The 24,284-nt window shown below is 45.3% G+C and overlaps 1 protein-coding gene across 1 annotated transcript in view; it reads left to right on the forward strand.

The window, feature by feature from the left end:
* The first annotated feature begins 7,315 nt into the window (after positions 1 to 7,315).
* The window catches only part of LOC119381095 (neural cell adhesion molecule 1-B-like), a 190,846-nt gene continuing 173,877 nt past the window's right edge, over positions 7,316 to 24,284 (forward strand). Inside the window, exons 1-2 of the mRNA XM_049412161.1 lie at positions 7,316 to 7,344; positions 7,416 to 7,606. Of these exons, the coding sequence (XP_049268118.1) occupies positions 7,316 to 7,344; positions 7,416 to 7,606 (220 nt within the window). The remainder of the gene's footprint in view (positions 7,345 to 7,415; positions 7,607 to 24,284) is intronic.

Below are 24,284 nucleotides of genomic sequence, written 5' to 3' on the forward strand. Positions count from 1 at the left end.
TGGCCAATCTGTCGACATATCCATCGAGGAAGTGATTTAGCCGACTCTCTTCTCGCCCCACCAGATTGCAGAAAGCGACAAGGAACGGTGGGAAATTGTCTCTCTTGACAGCAGGCCCGCGTATCCAGGAATTATTTTCGGGAGGGGCCCACTTGCTGAAGGCCTTGAATATTAGGGAAAACGCCTATTTTCATTATTTATTTTCGGTAAAACACACCCCTCCATCAAAATTTGAAGTGGAGGGGGGTTAGGCCTCCCCCCAACCCTGGCTACGGGTCTGGTTGACAGTCAGGTGCACGCCAACAAAAAATAAATGATAGCAGCATTTTGGGCTAGTTGCACGGTGTCAACAAACTTCTTTGATGTCAACAAAAACTAGTGTGCGTGAATCAAAACGATGTAGTCCGCCAGAAGTAATTGTTTGCGCCACGGACAAGCTCATCAGCTAAGTGATTGTTGTGAGGTCGTGCTTTTTGATAGTGATAAGGATTGTATTTTGGCGGGTCAGCATCGCCGCTCACTGTTTCGCGCAATGAATAATAATCGTCTGCGATGCACACTTTCGACACAGAGTGCATTTCTTATCTTGTACGCACCCAGCCAGTTACACATTGCATGCTGTCGAAAATCGTTGGTTATCTGCAGCTCGGGGCAGAAAGAGAGAGAGATAGGGGGGGGGGGGCTATTTGTTTTATGACGTACGTCCCTAAGCGACTCGCGCTATGAGAGGCGCCGCAGTGGAGGGCTTCGGATAATTCCGACCGCCTGGAGTTCTTTAACGTACTTTAAAATCGCGCAGTACACGGGCTTCTAGCATTTGGCCTCCACCAAATTTTAACAGGTATGGAATCCGCGTCTTTCGGGTCAGCAACCGAGCATCGTAAACACGAGGCTACCTCGGCGGCTGGGGTATATATGAAGTTTGCCCCTGAAGACATGCGGCCTTGCGAAGTATGATCATAGGCCAGTCATGCACCGCTGTATCCTTTCTGCACGTCACCGGTCGCGCTTCTTTGCTAAGGTTATCTTGGCGACGTGTGCATTTGCATGGGTTGTTTTAACAGCGAAGCTGTTTAACAGCCGTAATTTGTGCGGCCTATCCTGTGCGGCCTATCAGCAGGGGCGGCGCCAGCGGGGGGCGCGGGAAGGCAGCAGCCCCCCCCCCCCCCCAAAAAAAAAAATTCCGCCTGCCCTCTTTTACCCCCCCCCCCCAAGTGGAAACATATTCAAAACAGAAAGTATAAGTTATCCGCCTCCCTGCCCCCCTGAAGTCAGTCCCCCCCTCCCCCCCAGTAAGGAAAATCCTGGCGCCGCCCCTGCCTATCAGGTATGCGCCACAGGAATTGGGTAAATCCCACTGCTCACCACTGGTGCACTAAAATTAAGAAGACAACAGTTAGCCCAACAGACGAGTATACGCCACAGAAATTTGTGCGGCCTATCAGAAAGCTATCATCATCGTAAACGGGTATGTGCCACAGGAATTGGGTAAACCCCACTACTCACCACTGGTCCACTAAAAAAGAAGGCAACAGTTAACCCAACACTAGAGAACGGGTATGTGCCACAGGAATTTGCGGCCTATCAGAAAACTATCATAAACGGGGATGTGCCACAGGAATTGGGTGAATCCCACTGCTCACCACTGGTCCACTAAAAAAGAAGGCAACAGTTAACCCAACACTAGAGAACGGGTATGTGCGGCCTATCAGAAAACTATCATAAACGGGTATGTGCCACAGGAATGGGGTAAATCCCACTACTCACCACTGGTCCACACTGGTCCACTAAAAAAGAAGACAACAAAAGGCAACGGCGGCTGTGAGAAGACCCCGAGGCGATGGAAGGCCAACGACGACCTTCTCGTAGATCTATGAGAATTGCGAATTAACGCTTGGTTTCAGCGCGAGTTTCTGTCCCTGGAGTTTGGGCATCTGTGTCTTCTCTGTGACTGTCTGTGGTTTAACTCGAACCTCCCTGCGCTGAGAATCAACGTAGAAACAACCTAGCATCACCCAGTCAAGGCCTAGAAACAACCTAGAAGCAACCAGAATAGTCTGCAGAATCGTCCAGTTTCGCTCTGTCAAGCCTTGCGCGGCTTAGTACGAGCTTCGCCAATTTTTTTCTTCTTTTTAGTTATAAATTACAGTTATTCTGAATTCCTCGTTTAAGGTATAATTTCTAGGGTGTATAATGCGATTACCATCAGGCCACCCGAAGATGCATGATCAGGTTTGTGTAACAGGCGAACTTTTCGTGCAGCCTGATTGAATTAAGCGACAGACGGCTCCACTGTACCAAACATCCACTTTTATTTTAAAAAAAGGCACCTGTATTTCTACACATGAAATTGCGCGGTCGTGAAAGTTGTCACTTTAGCCACACGTTCGACTGCAATGTAGGGTTTGCGATATGTGACTACTGAAGTTCTAAGAACAAAAGAAATTGAAAGCCTCCGCTCGAAACTGAAGCTAAGAGACTTGCTAGAGTAAGTTCATAGCTTTGTCGCACCAGGACCCGCTGACGTATAGTCAAGTGCGAAATTCGCGATATCTGCGAAATTCGAAAAAGAGCAATAAAACAAGGCCACAAGAGGCAAAGGCGACAACAGAAACGCTCACTAACAACTGGAAGAGTATTTGAAAGAACCAAACCTAAAAGGATAGCCCAGGAGACCACGTGTTAACAAAGCAACTCGCCTAACAATCAATCCTTCTGCGAAAAACGTCGCAAACTTCCAAAAGCACCGGAAACGTATGCAACCTGACGCTGTGATCATTAGATATTGCATCCTAAGAACTTCCCATCTTTACCTCGGGAAAGCTGGGGGGGAGGGGGGGGGAAGCTGGGGACCAAAGGCAGGCCGTTGTGAGAAGCACGTCATCGCTCCGATTTCGTTATCCATTGCGAAGCTTGTGTCGGACTCGACTAACAGGGGGAGAACCCTGCGCATGCCTGTCGCTAAGCCTAAAACGTTTGCCCAGTTATCCACAAATACGGTTTCTTCTTGAGTATGCATAAAGACAATCATTCGCCTGAGGGCCTTGAGCAAAGCGGGGCGCCGTACGCAAATAAGGGTTTGCTGAAAAGTACTGCTTTCATACGAACGTACTGCCGGCGGCGTGCTCGTCGCCGGCGTTATTGCATGCGGTGTACATAGCCGTGCGCACGGGGGGTGGGGGGGCGCCCCCCCTATTCACCTAAGAGGGGGGGGGCGCAAAGTCAGCCCCACACATTGACATAATAGGGGGGGGGCGCTGCGACTCGGGGTGGTGGGGCGCAATGTCAGCGCCAGACATTGACATAATTGGGAGGAGGGGGCGCTGCTACGAACCTTCGTCCCCCCTGAAGGGGAACCCTGCGCACGCTTATGGCGGTGGATATTCTGTTAAGTAAAAAGAGACAGGGAAAGTGAACCGCTTCGAGATCACGATTACCGTCACCTGCACACGACAGCCGCCTATTTCACCACTTCGCGGATAGGTCTTGTATGAGCTACGTGGATGCTTTGTTCATTTTATCCCCTTGCCAAGCTACTAACTGTATGCAAGAACCCGAGCAACTGGTCTCGACGTGTGTCGATCGAGGGTGGCTTGGGTGCTCACCTGCGATAAACTTGTGCTGTCGGAAAGCCGCCTTGAACAGCGAATAATCGCAGCTCTGTACAACGTTTTAATCAGTGCAGTAGCGTAGCCAGAAACTTTTTAGCGCGGAGAGGGGGGAGGAGGGTTCAACAATATGTATGTTCGTGCGTGCGCTTGTATGTGTGCGTATATATATACGCACACACGTCACTGAACCAGTGACATGAATCGCTAGCGTATGTATCTTGGCTGATAGATTTGCTGCACTATAATTTCCCGTTAGCAACTTCATCAAACTTCATATCGGTGGGGCGTGCCGCGCTTGCCCAATGATTACGGTGTTCGGCTACTGACCGGAAAGACGCGGATTCAATCACGACCACGGCGGTCAAATTTTGATGGAGGCAAAATAATACAGGCCCGTGTACTGTGCGATTTCAGTGGACGCGTTCGTACGAACCCCAGGGGTCAGAATCATCCGGAGCCCTCCATTATATACTGCGTCTTTCATAGTCGCTTTGGGACGTTAAACACCACAAGCCAACCAAGTCGGTGGCTACAAGTTTACAATCACTATATGGTGTGCCGGGGCAGTGCTGGGCAGCATCAAAGATACCTGTATCTTAGACACTATCTTAGATACTCTTTGGGTGACTTGTATCTGTATCACGATACGTCTCGCAATACGAGTGTCTGTATCTGAATTTCCGATATATGCAATAATCTATCCTGTATCTTAAGATGCAAGATACTGCTATAGAAGCAACACCGTGCGAAACAATACACGGTGGCTTAACTTCGCTTGTCAAGCTGATACTGCTGCCACTAAGCCACCTGAATAAAACTAACGGCAGTGACATTCGTTTGTCTTTCCGCCAATGTCCTCCAGCGAGGGCAGGCGATGAGGTCTGCGCGTCCCTATTGGTGGAGCAGAGTCACGTGGTGGCGCTCGCGCGATGTCGACAAAGACAAGAGTGCGAACGTCTACGCGCAGCGGACCTTTTGTTTGCTCGATATTTTCTTATTTTTAGTTGTGTCATTGCCATGACGCGTGCTCGTAACCACTGTACTGTTCTGCGCACTCCAACGCCTGCAGCATCTTTCGCACGAATTTTTATGCCGCAATAATGTCGTTATCGAAGTTCCTCTTGCGTTACGCTTCTTTACGCAGTCTGAAGAATGTAAGAAAGGGGTTGCTTTGCGTGTCGCGACTTTCACGCAACAGCGATTTGAAAAATCTCGTGGATGTAAGTTTGATTTACACACGATGAGATTGGCTGATATGCAAGTGAGATCCGCTTGAGGTCCGTGTACTTAGATTTATGGTCCGTGTACTTAGGTCCGTGTACTTAGATGACCGTCATGGCGCCCCCTCGAAGTTCGCTTGTATTTGTTAAACTGTGCCTAATAGAAAAATGCGCATAAAATCTATTTTTGTGTGTTGAGCTTCGAAACCACGCTTGCGCTATCGCAGAGGCTCTGTTTAGTTGTCCTACTAATTAATTCCGAAATTTTTGTGTTTCACTACCAGCTACGTATCTTCCAAAACTACAAAAATCTTCAACGTTCGTGATTTTTTCTTGAGCAATCTGGAACTCTCCTTAACCAATCATAATAATAGTATGATTTTCAGGAAAGTGTATTTTAAGACAAAAATGCTTAGGGGTAAAATAGACTTCAAATCTTCCCGAAAAAAATTGTGAAATTAGAGAAAATATGCGATTTGTCGCATGTTTGACCGTAGTTTTGATACTGATGAGTATGTTCATACTAATGTTTAGTAAAAACCATAGGAATTTTAGTTTACTAGAAATAATTTATTTCAATTTACAGTAATGTCTCACCCTAGAAATGTGCTCCCAAACTAACTTGCATTGCTTCAAAGCACACCATTTGATGCTCCGAAGCAGCTCATACACTCCCTTTTTACCGCTACCAAGCTGCTCCGAAACATCATTATTCCTGCTCCTTGAGCTGCTGCAAAAGACTGAAGCCCGCTTCCACCTCTGCACATTTTCACATAAAAAAAATCATTTCGGGCATATGCTGTCCTTTGGGGACGCAGAGTCAACAGCAGTCAAGATCAGCTATAAACACTTTGGGCCGCGTGCACTGTAAAAAAAAAAAAAGAAGAAAAAGAGACTGTCTGTTACTCTTTTTGGGGAGTCCTGATTTGCCACGTATGCATATAACTACGTTTCAAGATGAAAAATCGCTGAGACAACGTTTCGACAAGTGGACCTGTCTTCGTCAAAACAGCAGGACACTCGTCGAAACGCCATGGCTCCAGCGACATTTCCTGTCGAACAATTTCTGATTGCTCCAAGCCTCCAGCTGATATCTGTTTCTTTTTTACTTATTGAAAAACTCAAAATAGCCACAACACAGAAGAAAGAAGGCACACACGGGTAACCTACTTGACATGTGCGCCAGCACTTTTCAGCGTATGCGAAAGATGATTGTGTTGTACGGTTTTCAGTCTGTCAGACAACAAATGTAAGATGCCTGTGATTCGAACAGTACATAATACGTACGTGTTTTCAAAATAAATGTTGGCTTGAACTCAGCGTCTGCCCCGTGTACCTTCCTTCTTTTGTCTTGGTTATTTGTCGGGCAATGCAAAAGCGCAACACTAGTACACAAAGCAAATCATACGAGCGTACCCTTTCACTAATCAGTTTTATTGAAACCCAGATATCACACTCGACAGGTGGAACAGTCAGACCACAATAAGTTCACAGTGTTTACGGCCGTCGAACAATATCCTTTGTTGGCGCAAAAATCTGGAACAGTAACTTTACCCTGAATAAATGTCTGCCAAACATTGCGCAATCGCTTAAGAAACTATCGGGGAGATACCAGTCACCATATTATTATCGTATTCGTAAAATACTACTAAATGTGTATACATGTCACGTTGATTCCGTGTTTTTCTTTTTTCCTGCTTGAGTGTATTTGGAAGTGTGAATGGGACTCGCGATTCAATTTATATGGTTAACATTGTACTCGTTAATTAATACTGCACCACAACATGAAGAAAAGAAGGAGATTTTAAGGGCTCATTTTTTCTTTGTTAGACGCAATATTAATGAGAACTAAGAGGCAATAAAGCCAGGGAAAGTGTAGGGGATGTTACTTGCAGTAATTGTGATATAAATGTGAAGAAAGCAAAGTGGACGAATAGACAACTTGCCACCGGCAGGGACCGAACCTGCAGCCTTCGAATTCGAAGGTTGCCAGGCGCCTGCGACCTTGGAATTCGAAGGTCGCAGGTTCGGTCTCTGCCGGTGGCACGTTGTCTATTCGTCCACTTTGCTTTCTTCACATTTATATCACAATTACTACAAGTAACATCCCCTACACTTTCCCTGGCTTTATTGCCTCTTAGTTCTCATCAATATTGTACCACAACATGTCATATTTGTAATGAATCCATAACTAGCCCTGTCGGTTATGCATCCAGATATTTTCTCAGAAAATTTCGTACATCTTTTAGTGAAAATAAAAGAGAATTCCACCATTCTACCATTTTGCGCTTTCCAATAGGTCACTATGCAACTTGCCGCACTTGTCTCTTTCTGAGCCGCAACTCTCCAAGAGAGAGTTTATTGTATCTCTAAAGAGAGTTACATAAGTGGCAAGTCAAGACTATAGCCAGAAGAGTAGAGGGTAATGTCTTCTTTTCTTTCTTTTTTTTCCTCCCTAGAGCGTGTGCATAAAGCGCGGGAGAGATGCGATTCGTCCAGGTGCCGCGCTCAGGGTGCGCTCCGTCGTCGTTCTGCGCTTTCGTCATCGATCGCAGAGTGCGGTCTATGGGGCCACGCGACGTAGAGGCCGAGTCGGGCCCGAGACCCCGACCGTCACGGATGCGCTGCTCCTCAGCTGGGCCTTCCGCTCGTCGCGCCGTTGCGAGATCGCCGTGCCTCGTGACGCCGTCATGCGCTCTAGCCGTGACAAACTCCTTCGGCTGTGGATACCACGGCTGGCAGCCTTGCTCTCTGCCATCTCAGCGGTCGGTGCTGGTGAGTCGAGATCGCAAAACTTTGTTTGGATCCTTCGTCGCGTCGGAGAAATAACGGTATCGCACCTGTTGTGCTTGCATGATTTATTCTATCGACCGAATGCTACATTTGAGCGAGATGGTACGCGTTAAAAGAAAAAAAAAAGAAATGAACTACTAGGATACAAGTAATTGTTTTCATTTGAGAGTACCTTTGTGCAAATGTTTGTGCAATTAAAAAAAAAAACAATATTCTGTGTTATTTCTGCTGCACCAATCGCAGTGCTTTTATTTCTGCATCCTGTCGAGAACTTGTAACACACATCTTTTTTTTTTATCTGTTCATCTTAGTCCTGTCGTGGCCTATTGTTCAGCTGACAGTATAAATAAATAAATAAATAAATAAATAAATAAATAAATAAATAAATAAATAAATAAATAAATAAATAAATAAATAAATAAATAAATAAATAAATAAATAAATAGGTTTATTTCATCACGATCAATCTTTTTATCACTGCAGGGCGAAGGCCTCTCCCAATGATATTCAGTTTATCCTGTCTTTCGCAAGCTGACTCCAGTTTATGGCTGCAAATTTATTTATTTATTTATTTATTTATTTATTTATTTATTTATTTATTTATTTATTTATTTATTTATTTATTTATTTATTTATTTATTCTTTCACAGAAAGCCGGTATCCGTCCGGTTATAGCTTGAAGCAGGAAACTGAAACGGACGAATTTCTCCTATGAACTCCAACGAGTTCTAATTATTGCTGTCAAACGGGCACCTATATTAAAGTGATTACTTGCACCTGAACAACAAGTTTGCTGTAACCTTGGGATTGCATCAAGTGGCATAACCATTTTCGACAAATTCGATATGCATTTGATGAGTAAAAGAGTACGCTGGCCGATCGTATCGGGTGGCCTAATTAATTGACTCTTCGACATAGTTTTTAAAACACAATTTAAGCATGGGCGTCGGCGGGATTTTGTCTTGGAGGGTGCAAAGCCGTGTTGCATCGCGGCCGAGGAAGGGATCAGCGCTGTGGTCTAGCTTGGGTGGGTGGGGGCAAGTGCTCCTTTTGCACCCCTGTGCCGAAGCCCATGAATTTAAGGCAAAGAGAAGCGCCTTGATGGTGTAGTCGGCAATGCTGTAAAAGCGCTTGCAGCTAACACATAAAAGAAGTGAAGAAAAGAAAGCGAATGACGAAGAAAGATGCTCACTAAATGGTAACTAGAGAGTGGTGTGTGTTAAAAAAAAAAAGAAAAAGAAAACGAAGAAAATGCCATGCTATTCGATACGTAGAGACTGCGGGCCCTTAATATGTTCCTCGTGAGAAAGTTTTCGCGCGTGTTTCACAGAAACGATTGATGTGAGTACGCACTACTTTTTTTTTTATTTTAAACAATAATTTTCCCGTCTTCCTTATTCATAATCTTCAGATTATTTTATTCGGGGCAATTCGTTCTTTATCTATTTTTTAAAGTCATACATCTATTCCTGTCGAAGTGTGGCGCTGTCGCCCGTTTCTCGCGTCGCTGTCCGCGGCCCAAACTGCCTGAGAACAACGACATGTCGAAAAAAAATATTTGCATTAGGATTAGGCACGCGTTTGCTGCAGCGGAAGTCCGTAGACCACCCAGCACATCGTAATGAAACGACAAAAAGATTCACTCACCAAAACACGTCCACCTTTTAGAAACACCTGGATTCAAGCTGATTGAGGAATTAACTGGTCAGCTATCGAGATAAAGAAGATGCGATGTCCGAGCAGATTAAGTAACGCCGGGTGATCGAAATTATCCGGGTCCCCCCACTACGGCGCGCCTCTTAATCACATCGTGGTTTTGGTACGCCAGACCCTAGAATTTAATTAATTTATTTACAATAATATATGAAAAAAATTGGGGCAGCTATACGCACTAGCGGTGCGAAGACTGAGGAAATTCTGGTGAGGTTCCCCTTATTTTTTCCGTCCTCATCATCCTCAAATCATTCCTCCTCACCATCACTTCCCTTTCCCACCCCCTTGCTGTACCATATTATACATGGCTATGCAATGCTTTACCCTCCCCCTCCTTCTCTCTCTCCTCCTCATCCTCACTTTCCTTTCCCACCCCCTTGCTGTACTATGCTATACAAGAATATGCTATGCTTTACTTTCTCCCCTGCTCGTTTCCCTCCTCACTACCACTTCCATTTCCGACCCCTTGATATTACTATGCATGTCTATGCCATGCTTCACCCTCTTTCCCTCATTATTTTCCTCCTCTTCACCCCTACTTCCCTTTCCCCTCAGCAACACATTCATCATCATCAGCCTGTCTACGCCCACTGCAGGGCAAAGGCCTCTCCCATGTTCCGCCAATCAACCCGGTCCTGTGCTTTCTGTTGCCACGTTATACCTGCAAACTTCTTAATCTCATCTACCCACCTAATTTTCTGTCTTCCCCTCACGCGTTTGCCCTCTCTTGGAATCCAGTCAGTTACCCTTAATGACCACCGGTTATCCTGCCGACGTGCTACGTGGCCGGCCCATATCCATTTCTTCTTCTTAATTTCAACTATGATATCCTTAACCCCCGTTTGTTCCCTGACCCACTCTGCTCTCTTCCTGTCTCTTAAGGTTACACCTATCATTTTCCTTTCCATCGCTCGCTGCGTCGTCCTCAATTTAAGTTGAACCCTCTTTGTAAGTCTCCAGGTTTCTGCTCCGTAGGTAAGTACCGGTAAGATGCAGCTGTTATATACCTTCCTCTTGAGAGATAGTGGTAGACTACCATTCATGATTTGATAATGCTTGCCGAATGAGCCCCATCCCATCCTTATTCTTCTAGTTATTTCACTCTCATGGTTCGGCTCCGCGGTTACTACCTGTCCTAAGTAGACGTACTCCTTTACAACTTCCAGCGTCTCGCCACCTATCGCGAAGCGCTGTTCTCTGCCAAGATTGTTCCACATTACTTTAGTTTTATGCATATTAATTTTCAGACCTACTCTTCTACTTTCCGTATCCAGTTCAGTAATCATGAGCTGTAATTCGTCTCCCGCGTTACTCATCAATGCAATGTCATCAGCGAAGCGCAGGTTACTGAGATACTCTCCATTAACTCTTATCCCTAATTCTTCCCAATCTAGGGCCCTGAAAACCTCCTGTAAAGACGCGGTGAATAGCATTGGAGAGATCGTGTCTCCCTGTCGTACGCCCTTCTTTATTGGGATTCTGTCGCTTTCTTTATGAAGGACTATAGTGGCTGTAGATGCGCTGTAGATTTCTTCCATTATGTTTATATAGGCTTCGTCGATGCCCTGATTCCGCAGTGCTTGCATGACTGCTGATGTCTCCACCGAATCAAATGCCTTCTCGTAATCTATGAAGGCTATGTATAGGGGTTGGTTGTATTCCGCGCATTTCTCTATCACCTGATTGATAGTATGAATATGGTCTATTGTTGAGAAGCCTGTACGAAATCCTGCCTGGTCCCTTGGTTGATTAAACTCTAATGTCGTATTAATTCTGTTAGCAATTACTTTTGTGAATAGCTTGTAGACAACGGACAGTAAGCTGATGGGCCTGTAATTTTTCAGGTCCTTGACGTCCCCTTTCTTATGGATCAAGATGATGTTGGCATTCTTCCAAGATTCTGGTATCCTCCCTGTCGAGAGACACTTCGTATACAGGGTGGCCAGTTTCTCCAACATAATCTCTCCACCGTCTTTCAACAGGTCTGATGTTACCTGATCCTCACCAGCGGCTTTGCCTCTTTGCATTCCCTTTAGGGCTTTCTTTACTTCTCCTGTTAATACTGGTGGGATGTCAGATTCCTCTGGGATATTACTGCTTCTTACGTTATCATCCTGACTGTCTCGGCTGCTGTACAGATCTCTGTAGAACTCTTCCGCTATCTCAACTATTCTATCCATATTGGTTGTGACCTTGCCATCCTTGTCCCTTAACGCATACATCTGATTTTTGCCTATGCACAGTTTTGTCTTCGTAGCTTTGAGGCTTCTTCCATTCTTTAGAGCATGCTCAATTCTCTCCATATTATACTTTCTTATGTCGGCTACTTTACACCTATTGATCAACTTCGAAAGCTCCGCCAGCTCTATTTTGTCTGTTGCATTTGAGGCTTTCATAGCTTGACGTTTCTTAATGAGGTTTTTCGTCTCTTGGGATAGCTTACCAGTGTCCTGTCTAACGACTGTACCCCCGACTTCCATTGCACACTCCTTAATGATACTAGTCAGATTATCATTCATTGCGTCAACGCTAAGGTCGGTTTCCTCGGTTAAAGCCGCGTACCTATTCTGAAGTGAAACTCTGAATTCCTGTACTTTCCCTCGCAGAGCTAGTTCATTAATCGGCTTCTTGCGTATCAGTTTCTGCCGTTCCTTCCTCACGTCTAGTTGAATTCTAGATCTTACCATTCTATGGTCACTGCATCGGATCTTGTTAACTACTTCCACATCCTGTATAATGCCCGGGTGGTCGCACATTATGAAGTCTATTTCATTTTTAGTTTCGCCATTAGGACTCCTCCACGTCCACTTACGAGTAGTCCGTTTTCTGTAGAAGGTGTTCAAGATCCGTAAATTATTGCGTTCTGCGAACTCTACTAGTAACTCCCCTCTGGCATTTCTAGAGCCGATGCCATATTCCCCAACTGCATGATCTCCAGCCTGCTTCTTGCCTACTTTTGCATTAAAGTCGCCCATCAGTACAGTATACTGTGTCTTTACCTTACTCATTGCTGATTCTACGTGAAGGCCTGTCCGGACCCAGAGATTCTTAGCACCCTCTGCTGCGTCGCAGGTCTGACCGCCGCCTTGGTCAGTTGCTTCGCAGCCGCTGGGGACTGAGGGCCGAGGGTTGATTGGTGTATTCATGTGGGAGGTAGTGGCCAAGTACTACACCAGGGTGGCCAATCCTGCTCTGGTGAGGGAGTGCATTGCTGGCTGTGGTCGCCAGTGAGGCTGCACCCCAGGCTTTTTTACACAATTCCATCATCACGCGGATTTTTTTTTTTAATCCGGTTGGGAATTGTCCGGCACCGGGATTCGAACCACGGACCTCTTGCATGCGAAGCTGATGTTCTACCCACTACGCCATCGCTGCAACAACACATTCATATGGCTCCCATAAATGCGTGTATTCTGTAGTGGGGCTTGCCCGGTTACTGTGGCGCGTACCAGCCAACTGGTTTTTCCAGTCCACGGATCACACCTTACGCCCAGTTTTAACAGCTCCGCTGTTAAGGGATGGGAAGGTAGGCTACATTAGAGCCGGCTATGCCATCAACGTGATCGTACTTTTGAAGACACTACTATCATGCTGATATATATATATATATATATATATATATATATATATATATATATATATATATATATATATATATATATATATATATATATATATATATATATATATATATATATATATATATATATATATATATATATGTACGCTATCTTCCGCTAAGTGTCAGCGCTGACGTTGACACTGGCGTTGATGTTTGCGCTTTTGCTTGCGCTAACTCTGACACTGGCGGCGGCGCTGACGCTGGCGCTCATCGCGGCCTTGCGCAGGAGAGAATGAGGCGCATGCGCTCCGTCATTCTACCGTGCTGCCCCCAGCGGAGTGTGCAGCTGTCGCACCACCTGTCGTGCGCACCGCTCCGTAGAGTAGAGGATTCCTAGAGGAGAGAGAGGGGGGAGGGGACGCGCATGCGCAGTGGGGGGTGGACACCGCGGGAAGGAAGGAGGGAGGGACGGACAAAGCCCCCGCCATAAGCTGCTTCGCATCTAAAAAGATTAAATGAAGCAGGACAGAGACTGATACAATCAGGGTTATTCCAACGGTGTAAAGTAATGGGTTAGTATATGGCTTGCATTCTCTAATAATTTAGTGAGAAATGTTTTTAAGTAGGATACAGATACACTAAGATTCATGTGTGTTAGATGAAATAATGCAATACGGACTTCAATAATGCAATGGCCCGGCCGAAAACGGAAACGTAAATGGCAAGTAGCTTTTATTGAGGCGAAAACATAAAACGGTTCGTGAGAAGGGTTTCTTGGCGAAAAGCCGGCGCGTGGTAGAAAAGGTCGCAGAATCACCCTCGTGGCTCGAGGTGCATGCGTGAGCAGCGCGTTCACTTTGTATTTGCGGCGTTCGCGGGACTAAAATGCGAAGGAAGCGGTGTTCACGTGCTATAAAGCGCACGACAAAATAGCTACACATAATGGATTTCGCCTTCGACTCCGCTGGATTGACCCCGCTACACAAAGGCAAATTGGCCACACACAGTGAAATCACTAAACACTTCTATCTGGACAGAAAAGTTTATCCGCACCGCCCTGCAAACCTAAAGTGAGCTCAAGCAATGACGCTAAGACAACTACAAACAAAATGGTACTACTCACCTGTCCAAATCAGGGAGTGTTAGGGAGCAGAATAAATAGAAATTACATGCAAAGCTTGCCAAGTAAGTATGTACACGTTAGAACACATTCCCTGGGACTGCGTTTCTCTGGGGCCCGGTATTACGCGGGACCGCTTTGAAAGACGCATCAAATCACCAACTTACCACAGTCAAGTCCTGGCTGTCCACTACGCCCACGATAGGGCCAGGAGGTTTGACCTCCCGGTCCCGTCGTGGGAGTAACCAGGCTGACGCATTCACGTCGTGTACAATAAAGTTTTGAAGAAGCATAGTCGTCTTTGGCGAATGAATAGGGGGCCCTGCCGAGTTTTCTTCCAAGCCAGCATAATCCCGACTAAAAAATAAATAAATAAAATAAGGAAAAGCAGTAACGCAAAAGTAGCTCCTCTGTGCAAAGTCTTTTAAAAAATTTTCTCATACCAGAGGATTTCGTCACGGTGGCGCAACTTATCTGGCGTCATTTAAGCGTAAAAAAATAAAGATCAGCCAGCAAGATTGCGGTTCGCTGAGCGGATTGCCCCTCGGGCATTCTTGAGCGTTCTTGCAAATGCACCCGCGTCTTTTAAACCAGCGACTCTCGCAAGGTTCTCGCGGCAGTAGACATACGACGCCTTCGGCACAGTTTCTATTCCATCTACAGGCATTTTCGACTGGTACGTAGATCTGATGAGAGCAATACAGACATTTCAAACTTGAACTTGCCGTGACACAAAGTCTGCAAGTGACGTTTAGCCTCATGCGTGCACTTTTTTCTTTCTTTTTTTTTTTTTTTTTTTTTGCTGGCATACAACTCATGTCGGGGCTTTTACGACATTTGCATTTCACCGTGCGCCTTGACTCGCGAAAGAGCAGGCGAGCATGTATGTGTTTGATCTGAAATGCCTCACGTGAAGTGCACACACCGCCAGCGTCTTTTTTTTCTATACTTTAAGCCCGCTCCGGAAATTGATGAAATCATTTGAATGCGCCAATGCAATTCCTTTCATCTGGGTTGAGTTAGGTTCCTCTCTGTTGCTGACTCGGAATAGAACGATGAGCGAGTTGGTATAGATTCATACTTAGGACTGTGCAGCCCTCACAAAAAGGGACAAGGGACAGAAGAAGTGCACGCGACAAGCGCTGACTCTCAATGTGACTTACATTTCGTTGTGTGCATGCTATCTTAAGGGGCAACAGCCAGGGATATTCTTTTCGTTTTTTGTCTGGAACACAAGTCACGTGACTCCATGATTTCTTCTTGTTTACTTTTTTCTTTTGTGTTTTTCGGAATAAAAATTAAGTTGAGAGTCAGCGCTTGTCGTGTGCACTTCTTCTGTCCCTTGTCTCTTTTTGTGAGCGCTGCACAGTCCTAGGTATGAATCCTGCTGACGCGTTGCTTAGATCGAACGAATACGCGCAATGCCCAAGTTTTGCGTACCACGATATACGCAGCTACGCACGCCTGTGCTCAATCATGAGGGAGTTCATAAAACCATCGGCAAGCTAAATTCAACGACCTCGCTGTGCCGTTAATAAAGTTGTTTCTCTCTCTCTCTCCAGCTGACACGAGCTCGGACAATAGCGGTTCTTTGTACTTAGCGCAAGAACGCCACTTGTGTTAGCTCAACTTCTGGGAACTAGCTTGAATATGAGATGGCTTGATGAGGCATGATTGTTTTATTCTCAGTCCGTTTTGTATATGGCGTACAACGCTGTGGAGAGAGATAGAAAGAGCAATACAGATGAGGAAATGGTTGGGAGGTTAATCGGAACTGTAACATCAGGTTCGCTGCCCTTTTCTAAGGGGAAGGGGAAAGAAAGGTGGAAAGTGTGGAGAAAAAAAGCAGGCGTGAAAATCAAACAAAGAAAAAAAGGATGAAGAAGGGGGTATTATAGGATGGGAGTCTGTCTTATAGGCGACTGCCACGTAAAAACATTTAGTGAAGCCTTGATAGACTTCCGCTGTGGAAACTGCGCAAGAAGTTTGGTGGTTAAAGGGCACAACACCGCGCGTTACCTGGGCGGCTTTCGCGATGGCAAATGTTCGTGCGAGCCGAGGACGAGCCTGCGTGTCAGACAGCGCCATGTGTGCTGCATAGGAAAAAAATCCGGCAGTTCCCACGCACTGTGGGAATCGATGTAATGCGAAGCAGTCAGCGAGGAGCTGCATTACTGCATTGTTTGTCTTTGAGGTGAATCAAGGCATTCATGCCCCGAGCGCACCATGAGCGTGGCATGTAAATCATGCCGTACATGAGATGCATATCATGATTTTCATGTTACCACCTGTAATTTATGTTCAGCCATACAATCATGCCACATCGTACCCATTGTGGTATATATCAATTTAACGTAACGGCCGCGAGCGCCCCAAGACAGTGTCATGTAAATTATGTCATACATGGCGTACATGCCATGATATGCGTATTACGACCTGTCACTTATCTTGGTGATACGCTTTTGTCTCGCCATACCAATTTTGCTATGTATCAAACTAACGAATTGCCCGCGAGAGCACCAAGACCGTGACACGTAAATAATGCCGTACATGACATGCATATAATGATTTTCAGGTTATGATCTGCCATTTATGGTCGGTGTACACTTATGTCACACCATACCAATTTTGATACATATCACATCAACGAAACTGCCGAGAGAGTGCCGTGGGCGTGGCACGTGAATCATGTCGTGCATGGCATGCATGTCATTATTTTCAAGTTACGATCTTCAAATATGTTCGTCACACAGTCATGTCACGCCATACTAATTTTGGTATATATCAAGCTAGCGAAGCAGCTGCGAGAACATCATAGCGTGGCATGTAAATCATGCCGCACATGACACGCATGGGATGATTTTCATCTTACCACCTGCCATTTATATTCGGCATACAGAAATCTCATGCCATGCCGATTTTGGTATATGTCAAATTAACGAAACGGCCGCGAGAGCACCAAGACCAAGGCATGTAAATCATGCCGTACATGACATGCATATCATGATTTTCATGTTACGACCTGCCATTTATGCTTGGTGTACACTCATGTCACAGCATACAAATTTTGATACATATCATGTCAACGAAACGGCTGCGAGAGCACAAAGCCTTAGGCGGATAGATAGATAGATAGATAGATAGATAGATAGATAGATAGATAGATAGATAGATAGATATAGATAGATAGATAGATAGATAGATAGATAGATAGATAGATAGATAGATAGATAGATAGATACGCTCAAAGTTGCAGAAGGTCGCTAACAAATGCTCCGCATTTCAAAGAAACGTATTAAAAGAAACTTCACTTGTAGCTCAGCCTTCAAAAAAAGAAAAAAAAAAAGAGGGAGAGAGACCAATTTCGTGTATTTGCTGGTAAAAACACACAAACTACTACTTCTTGCGAACGCAGCTACTACAAGAAATCCGGCTAGCCTCCACAACATTGCGCACATGTATGAAACGAAGTACAGGGTTGATGGTGCTCGTTATTACCTTACCGTAAATTGTGCGCTTGCGCTGTACACCGCCAGAGTTTAAAAGGCTAGTTCTATGTTTTCGCAGTTTTTCGTAAGTATATTAGGAGCTGGCTCTCCAGGTTCTTAAACTGGGGCAAAGACCCGCGCCGTAAGCGTAACCTTAGTTCCAGAGACGACCGCTACAGGCGCAGCTCGCGCGAAAGAGAAGTCTTCTTCCTCTTGTTCTTCGAGAGCCTTGATGATGCAATTAACGCAGGCAAAACAGCATCGAGGTGGAGCTGAGCGCGGAACTTAGAGCCGCGATCAGAACCACCCCTCTCCCAAGAAACATGCATCCGGAGCACAATGTTAGCAGGAAGAAAGGCGAGAGCGAAAGCTTTATTGAAAGAAATTGAACAGGTAGGTGAAGAGGCAGCCCTCGTAGATGCCGCCTGGGTCAAAGGCAAAGAGGCCTACACGGCCGTGGTGGTCGACAGCCAGGGCGAGATACGGGACGCCGTCACCCTGTTCACTAAGGAATCAACGGTGGCGGAGCAAGCCGCGATTGCTTTAGCTATCAGGAACCGAAAATGGTCTTACATTTATAGCGATTCCAAAACAGCAATTAAGAGCTTTGACAAGGGCTATGTCGCTGGGACTGCTGTTAAACTTATCGGCAATGTAGAACCTACAGAAACTGTAATCCGATGGTTTCCTGCACATACGGGGCAAGTGGATGAGGCTCGGGTCAACCTCAACGAGGTGACGAATGATCTGGCACGAGGACTCGCTTGCCGTGCCTGTCAGAACCGAACCGACGCCCACTACCATTCCGGGGATCATAAAGACAATTTACTAACCTACAACGAGATCACTAAATACTACTACTTGGGGCGTAGGCAATTCCCACTGCCACACGTAAAGTTGAACAGGGCTCAGGCAGTCACGCTACGTTTACTGCAAACTGGGACGTACCCCACTCCGTATTTTGTAAAAAAAAATTCACCCTGAAAGTGAAATTAGAAAAGAATGTGACGCATGCGGTGGCATCATTGAAATCAGACACATGCTGGCGGGCTGTCCCGCGACTCTTGCCAACCCCGAAGAAAAATGGCTTCACTGGCAGAAGATGATCTCCAGCTGTTCGTATCAGGATCAACTACGGGCTGTCCAGAGGGTTCACGATGGCGCCCTAAGGCTCGGCCTAACGATGCCGACGTGGACGCGGCCCGCCTCGGTCTGAAAGACCGGGCTTCAGGACTCTTAATAAAGTTTTGTGAATGAATGAAAACAACATATAGCATAGCCAACTGTAGCATGCGCACGCTTGCGCGAAAGAGAAGTCTTCTTCCTCTTGTTCGTCGAGAGCCTTGATGATGATAATAACGCAGGCAAAATCCGATTATCTCCGAGTCAGCTCCTCAATCATCATTCACTTCGTGGATATGGCGTGATTTTTTTTCCCACATTGCTTATGCGTAATCGCTCCGGATCTAACGTTTGTTTGAAGCCGCTGCCTTGTTACACACTTTCTTTTCGTACGCATCGTCCTTTTTATCCACCATTTGTACTTATGGAGCTTTACCAACCCGCCCAACTTGCCGCGTTTGTCAGAAGGAGAGCATGGAGCGAGAGGAAATTCGTGTACTGAAAGCCGCATCGTATATTGTGGTTAAGTGGCATATTTCGATGTAATTACAATAATGCTTGCTGATGCAGGGACTGCAGTTGGATTACAAGCGTTGGGTTATGAACACTGTAATAACACACACACACACACACACACACACGCACACGCACACGCACACGCACACACACACACACACACACACACACACACACACACACACACACACACACACACACCACACACACATATATATATATATATATATATATATACTATATATATATATATATATATATATATATATATATATATATATATATATATATATATATATAGCCACCAGCCATTTTTGGTTGTCGTGCCAGGCATTGCGGGAGCCGACAGAATTGATGGCCTCAATCCACAGGGCAGCGTCATCCTGGAAGCCCCGGAACTCCGGCACTGCCCAAACAGCTGATGAAGAGGTAGATGAGAATACGGAGTTGGTCGACGCCAGGACGTCCCCTGTCAAAAGTGACGACTTTGAAGAAGTGACAGCTTCGGAACTAGCACAAGTAGTGAACATCTTGCCCAATGCTGCGCCAGGTCCTGATGGCATAACCGCATCGGTAATAAAAATTGTACATAAAGTTTCGCCCCAGAATTTACTTGCAATAGTTAACCACTCTATTAGAAATTCATGGATCCCGCCTGAGTGGAGAATGGCGAAAATAATTCCTTTATTAAAAAAGCATGGAGCTGGATTCACTTTAGATAACATTAGGCCTATTTCGCTCACATCTAATCTGGTAAAACTAATCGAAAGAATCTTACACATTCGGATAGAAAATTGGTTGAACGAAAACATGATTTTGAGCCCATGCCAAATTGGATTCAGGCGTGGCTACTCCATTTGGTGTGCCCATGTTGACTTAGAAAGCAGGATACAATTAGCTCGTTCTAAGAAACACTTTTCCGCTTTAGTCACTCTCGATATTACAAAAGCTTATGACAGCGTAGAACACGTTAAATTAATAAATTCGCTAACGCAAGTAGATTTACCACACTACTTCGTTGCATGGGTATATTCCTTTTAAAAAACAGAGAATTTTATTGCTCTCAATATGGTGTGTCTTCTTCAAACTATAAACAAACTAGAGGTCTTCCGCAAGGCTCGGTATTGTCACCATTATTATTTAATATATTGCTGTGTACTATCCCTTTACAACATGACGTGCAGGTGTATGTATATGCCGACGACATTGCATTTTTTGCTTCAGCTGCAGATATACATACACTGTATCAAATTCTACAAATATATATGAACACTCTGGAAACGTGGCTTGAGGGCATTAATTTATCTTTGAACATAAGGAAAAGCGCAATGGTAGTTTTCCCACTAAGTGTCCCAGTGCAAATTTCGTTACTTTACCGACAAGATGTCATTCCGCAGGTGGAATCAGTCAAGTATTTAGGGGTGATCTATACCGAAAAACTCAATTGGGATGCGCATATAGAAAATATGGCAGTTAAAGGAGCACGGGCGGTAGGGATGCTTCGTAGAGTCAGCAGTAAACGATCTGGTTTACGTCGTGATGTGCTCATTATGATTTATTGTATGTATATACGCCCGATATTGGAGTTTGGCTGCGTCTTGTTTTCCGGAGCACCTGCGTACAAACTTCGACGACTGGTTCTGCTAGAACGCGAATCATTAAGATTATGTCTTGGGCTTACTAAATTTGTCGCAAATAATATTTTGTATAAAGAAGCGCGCCTGCCTTCTCTTCTTACACGGTTCCAAATTCTAACCGTACGTACCTTCCTAAAGATATATGCGACACCTCAGAGAAGGTCACTTTATGTTTTTATCAATGAGCCGACGTCCTTTTTTAACCAGCAGTGGTCTAGATTAAGGTGCCCACAAGTGATTGTCGCACAAAAGCTTTTGGAAAAAATACAAGTAAACCTTCGTGAAGTACTTGTACTTAACAGATCTCCTCAAACAATTAGAATAGAGTTCGACAATATATTTCCTAAAGAATGCAAACATTTACCCAATAGGTACCTGAATGCCGTTTTGGAAGACCACCTGTCACATTTAGAAACAAACATCGTTATAGCGACTGACGCTTCAGTTTGTGAAGAAAAGGCAGGAGTGGGAATTGCATCCTCAGCTTTGGATTGGTCTTTTTCAATTCGATTACCCGACTTTACGTCTATTTATCAAGCGGAATTGCTTGCCATTGTCCTAGCCTTACGTAAATTGCCCCTATCAATAACAGAAGCTGCCATTCTGACAGATTGTTTATCTATCTGCTCTGCATTAACTGCACCTAATTTCTCGAATGCCTTAGAAGTATTTTATTCCCTTGTCCCAAGACATTATCGCCTTATTCGCTTAGTGTGGGTACCAGGGCACAAGGGTCTAACCCTCAATGAATATGCAGATGCACTTGCGGTGGCATCACATAATGGTCCCATAATCTCGATATTGCCGACGGTGGCGTTCGTGTCAGCAGCACGATTTGAAAAGTTTGCAACGTCGGATACCTTTGCCAAATCGGCTTTGGCAACATCTGAGTTTCCACACCTTAAGTATCCATGGAGAAATCGTTGGTGCTGCACTAGAAGGGAAGAAGTATCAATTACCAGGATAAGATGCCCACTGAACTTCTACCTCCACAGGTCGGGTCTGGTACAGTCACCCTTATGCCTCCACTGCAACGAGAGTGAATCTCTGCATCATTTCTTTTTAACATGCAGATTGTTCACCAATCAAAGAAAACGATTGCTAGATCAACCTCTCCGAAGGATGGGCTTAAATTTATCCCTTCCGGTGATTCTTTCCTTTGGTGCAACTGAAATGGGCTTTAGCCACAGGAACGTTTGCGCAGCCGTGTGCGAGTTTTTACGGGAAACAAAAAGAATAGAATGTTAAGTTTATGCACCATTTCACTGTTTCAACCTATTCAAATGTTTTTTTTTTTTTTTAACATCTGAATTGTACCAGTGAATCTAATTTTTTAAAACATTCATTCCTAAACTTATTCGTATTGTAAAACAATTTAATTTCTAAAATAAGGTACCGCCTGTTTCATGGCCGATCCCCCGTGGTGGGTTGCGCCAAGTAACTGAGGATCAACCAACCAACCAACCAACGTCGAGCTGCTTCGACAGTTGCGTGAGCGCTTGCAACACCTCCGCGACTCTGTCGGGTGAGGCGCCTGATGAGCAGGAAATCACGTCCGCGGAGTATGCGGCGGTCGCAGTACTCACGCTGGCGAGATCCACGGCCAAGGGAGCGTGAACGGCGTCTCTTGGCGGCTCAGATGTTGGTAGAGTCTTTGCTACTCGATCCACGTCTTTGGAAGCGTGAATTGCGTTCCTAGAACAGAGCTCGTGCGCCGTGAGGTCGCGAACCAGTAGCGAGGCGTCTGTAAACTGAAGTAAAGCCGCCGAGGAGGCCTGGACGCCGTCCCCAGGCGGTGCTTTCAGAGCCGGCAGGTTTACCGGTAGCGGGGAGGCATGGCCGCCGTCCCGGAACTGCGCTTGGTGCGGCGGCAGGTAGGCAGGTTCCATGACCGAGGAAGCGCGGACGGCTTTGCTTGGATGGCCGGCCCGGAACGCCGAAGAAGCACGAGCACAAGTGGTGTCTGGCTTAAGACTTCGTTTTTGACGACTGCGCCATTGTAATGACGAGAGAAATAGACACAACGCCTGTTCGCTAGGCCGGCTGTTCTATTCTCTGTCTTCGTCTTCCTCTCCTTCACCAGCCGAGCATGCACCCGTGCCTGAAGGCCGCTCTGTTCTTATATATATATATATATATATATATATATATATATATATATATATATATATATATATATATATATATATATAACAGAACAAAATGCATAGAGTACTAGCATAACAGTGGAAAAATTCCAATTAACCGGCTCGTACGTATAATGTTGATTGTCACCGATCGATGCTATGTCAGCGGTAATGTAATGTGACGAAACTGCTGCGTGTGGTAGAAAACAATCGGGATTTTTTTTTGTGTTATGCGTTGTGCGATATGGTGGTTGTCGGGGCGACACGCCATGTACTGCGGACAAATAGTTAATTAATTGAGTCCACGTCCCCATCCTCTCATTGTTGTATGCATTGCGCAGTATCTTTGCCCCACAAATATTGCGTTCCTCGCATGTTTTCCAAGAAGTCTTTAAGCTCGGTACGTATACAATGCCTTGCTGACACCTTTCACGTTGCTTTACTCTTCTTCGGTATAGGAAATGCACAGTCGTCGACAAATGAAATACGAACAAGTTAGGGTGGACTAAAACGCTCTTGTCTCCGCCACAGTGCGTATTGTCCACATGATTTCGGCATGCACGCTTAATGTGAGGCCTTAATAATCGAAGGGAACCACATGCGGTTCCCTATTATACTTTGTAATTTCTTGTTCGCGTTTCGCTTGCCTATGGCTGTACATGTATGCCCTCGTGACAACCACGCAGACACTACGGTAGACAACAGAAAATATCGATATCGATTGCGCTAAGTATTCGCACGCGCTTCTCTTGCATACAATACCGCTGCTGTGACGCTTCTCTTCGCTCCCTCGCGCGGCTGCTTAATAAAACTTCACTTAGACCCAGTTGGCGTTCCTGTGACTACACATATGTGTTAGCAAGCCTCCGCTACGCCGCCATATTTATTATGCTGAGAGCGTGCCTCTCTTGTCTGTTTGTGTCGTTCCAATAGTGGAGATCGGCGGCAACGTGCGTATAATCAAAGCTGGAAAGTACACGTACCGTATTTCGTAACACGTCTCGCGGGCGTTACATCAACATGACACGGTTTCATATTACCATGTCTAGCTTTATTCTTTATATCCCCAATTTCTGTCTTCTCCTGTTTTATACAGGGCATACTTATCTGCTAGTAAAGCATCATCGAGGTTCGCTCCGAAGTTAAAATGACAAGGGACAACTAATTACTTCTGATCGCATGATTCTAATTCCTTTTTCCCCGCCGTGAAGCTGGCCTTCATTACGTTTTTGATGTGCTATTGTTTCTAAGGAACGGCGAGTTTCGCACAGTATCTGGTGAAAGTTTGTTTCTTAAACATAAATTGAAAGCATGGCGAAGAAAAGAAAGATTTCTTATTGGGATTTCAGTGCTGGCACGTGACTGGACGTTGTGTA

The sequence above is a fragment of the Rhipicephalus sanguineus genome, chromosome 2 (assembly GCF_013339695.2).
Source record: "Rhipicephalus sanguineus isolate Rsan-2018 chromosome 2, BIME_Rsan_1.4, whole genome shotgun sequence".
Lineage (NCBI taxonomy): Eukaryota > Metazoa > Arthropoda > Arachnida > Ixodida > Ixodidae > Rhipicephalus > Rhipicephalus sanguineus.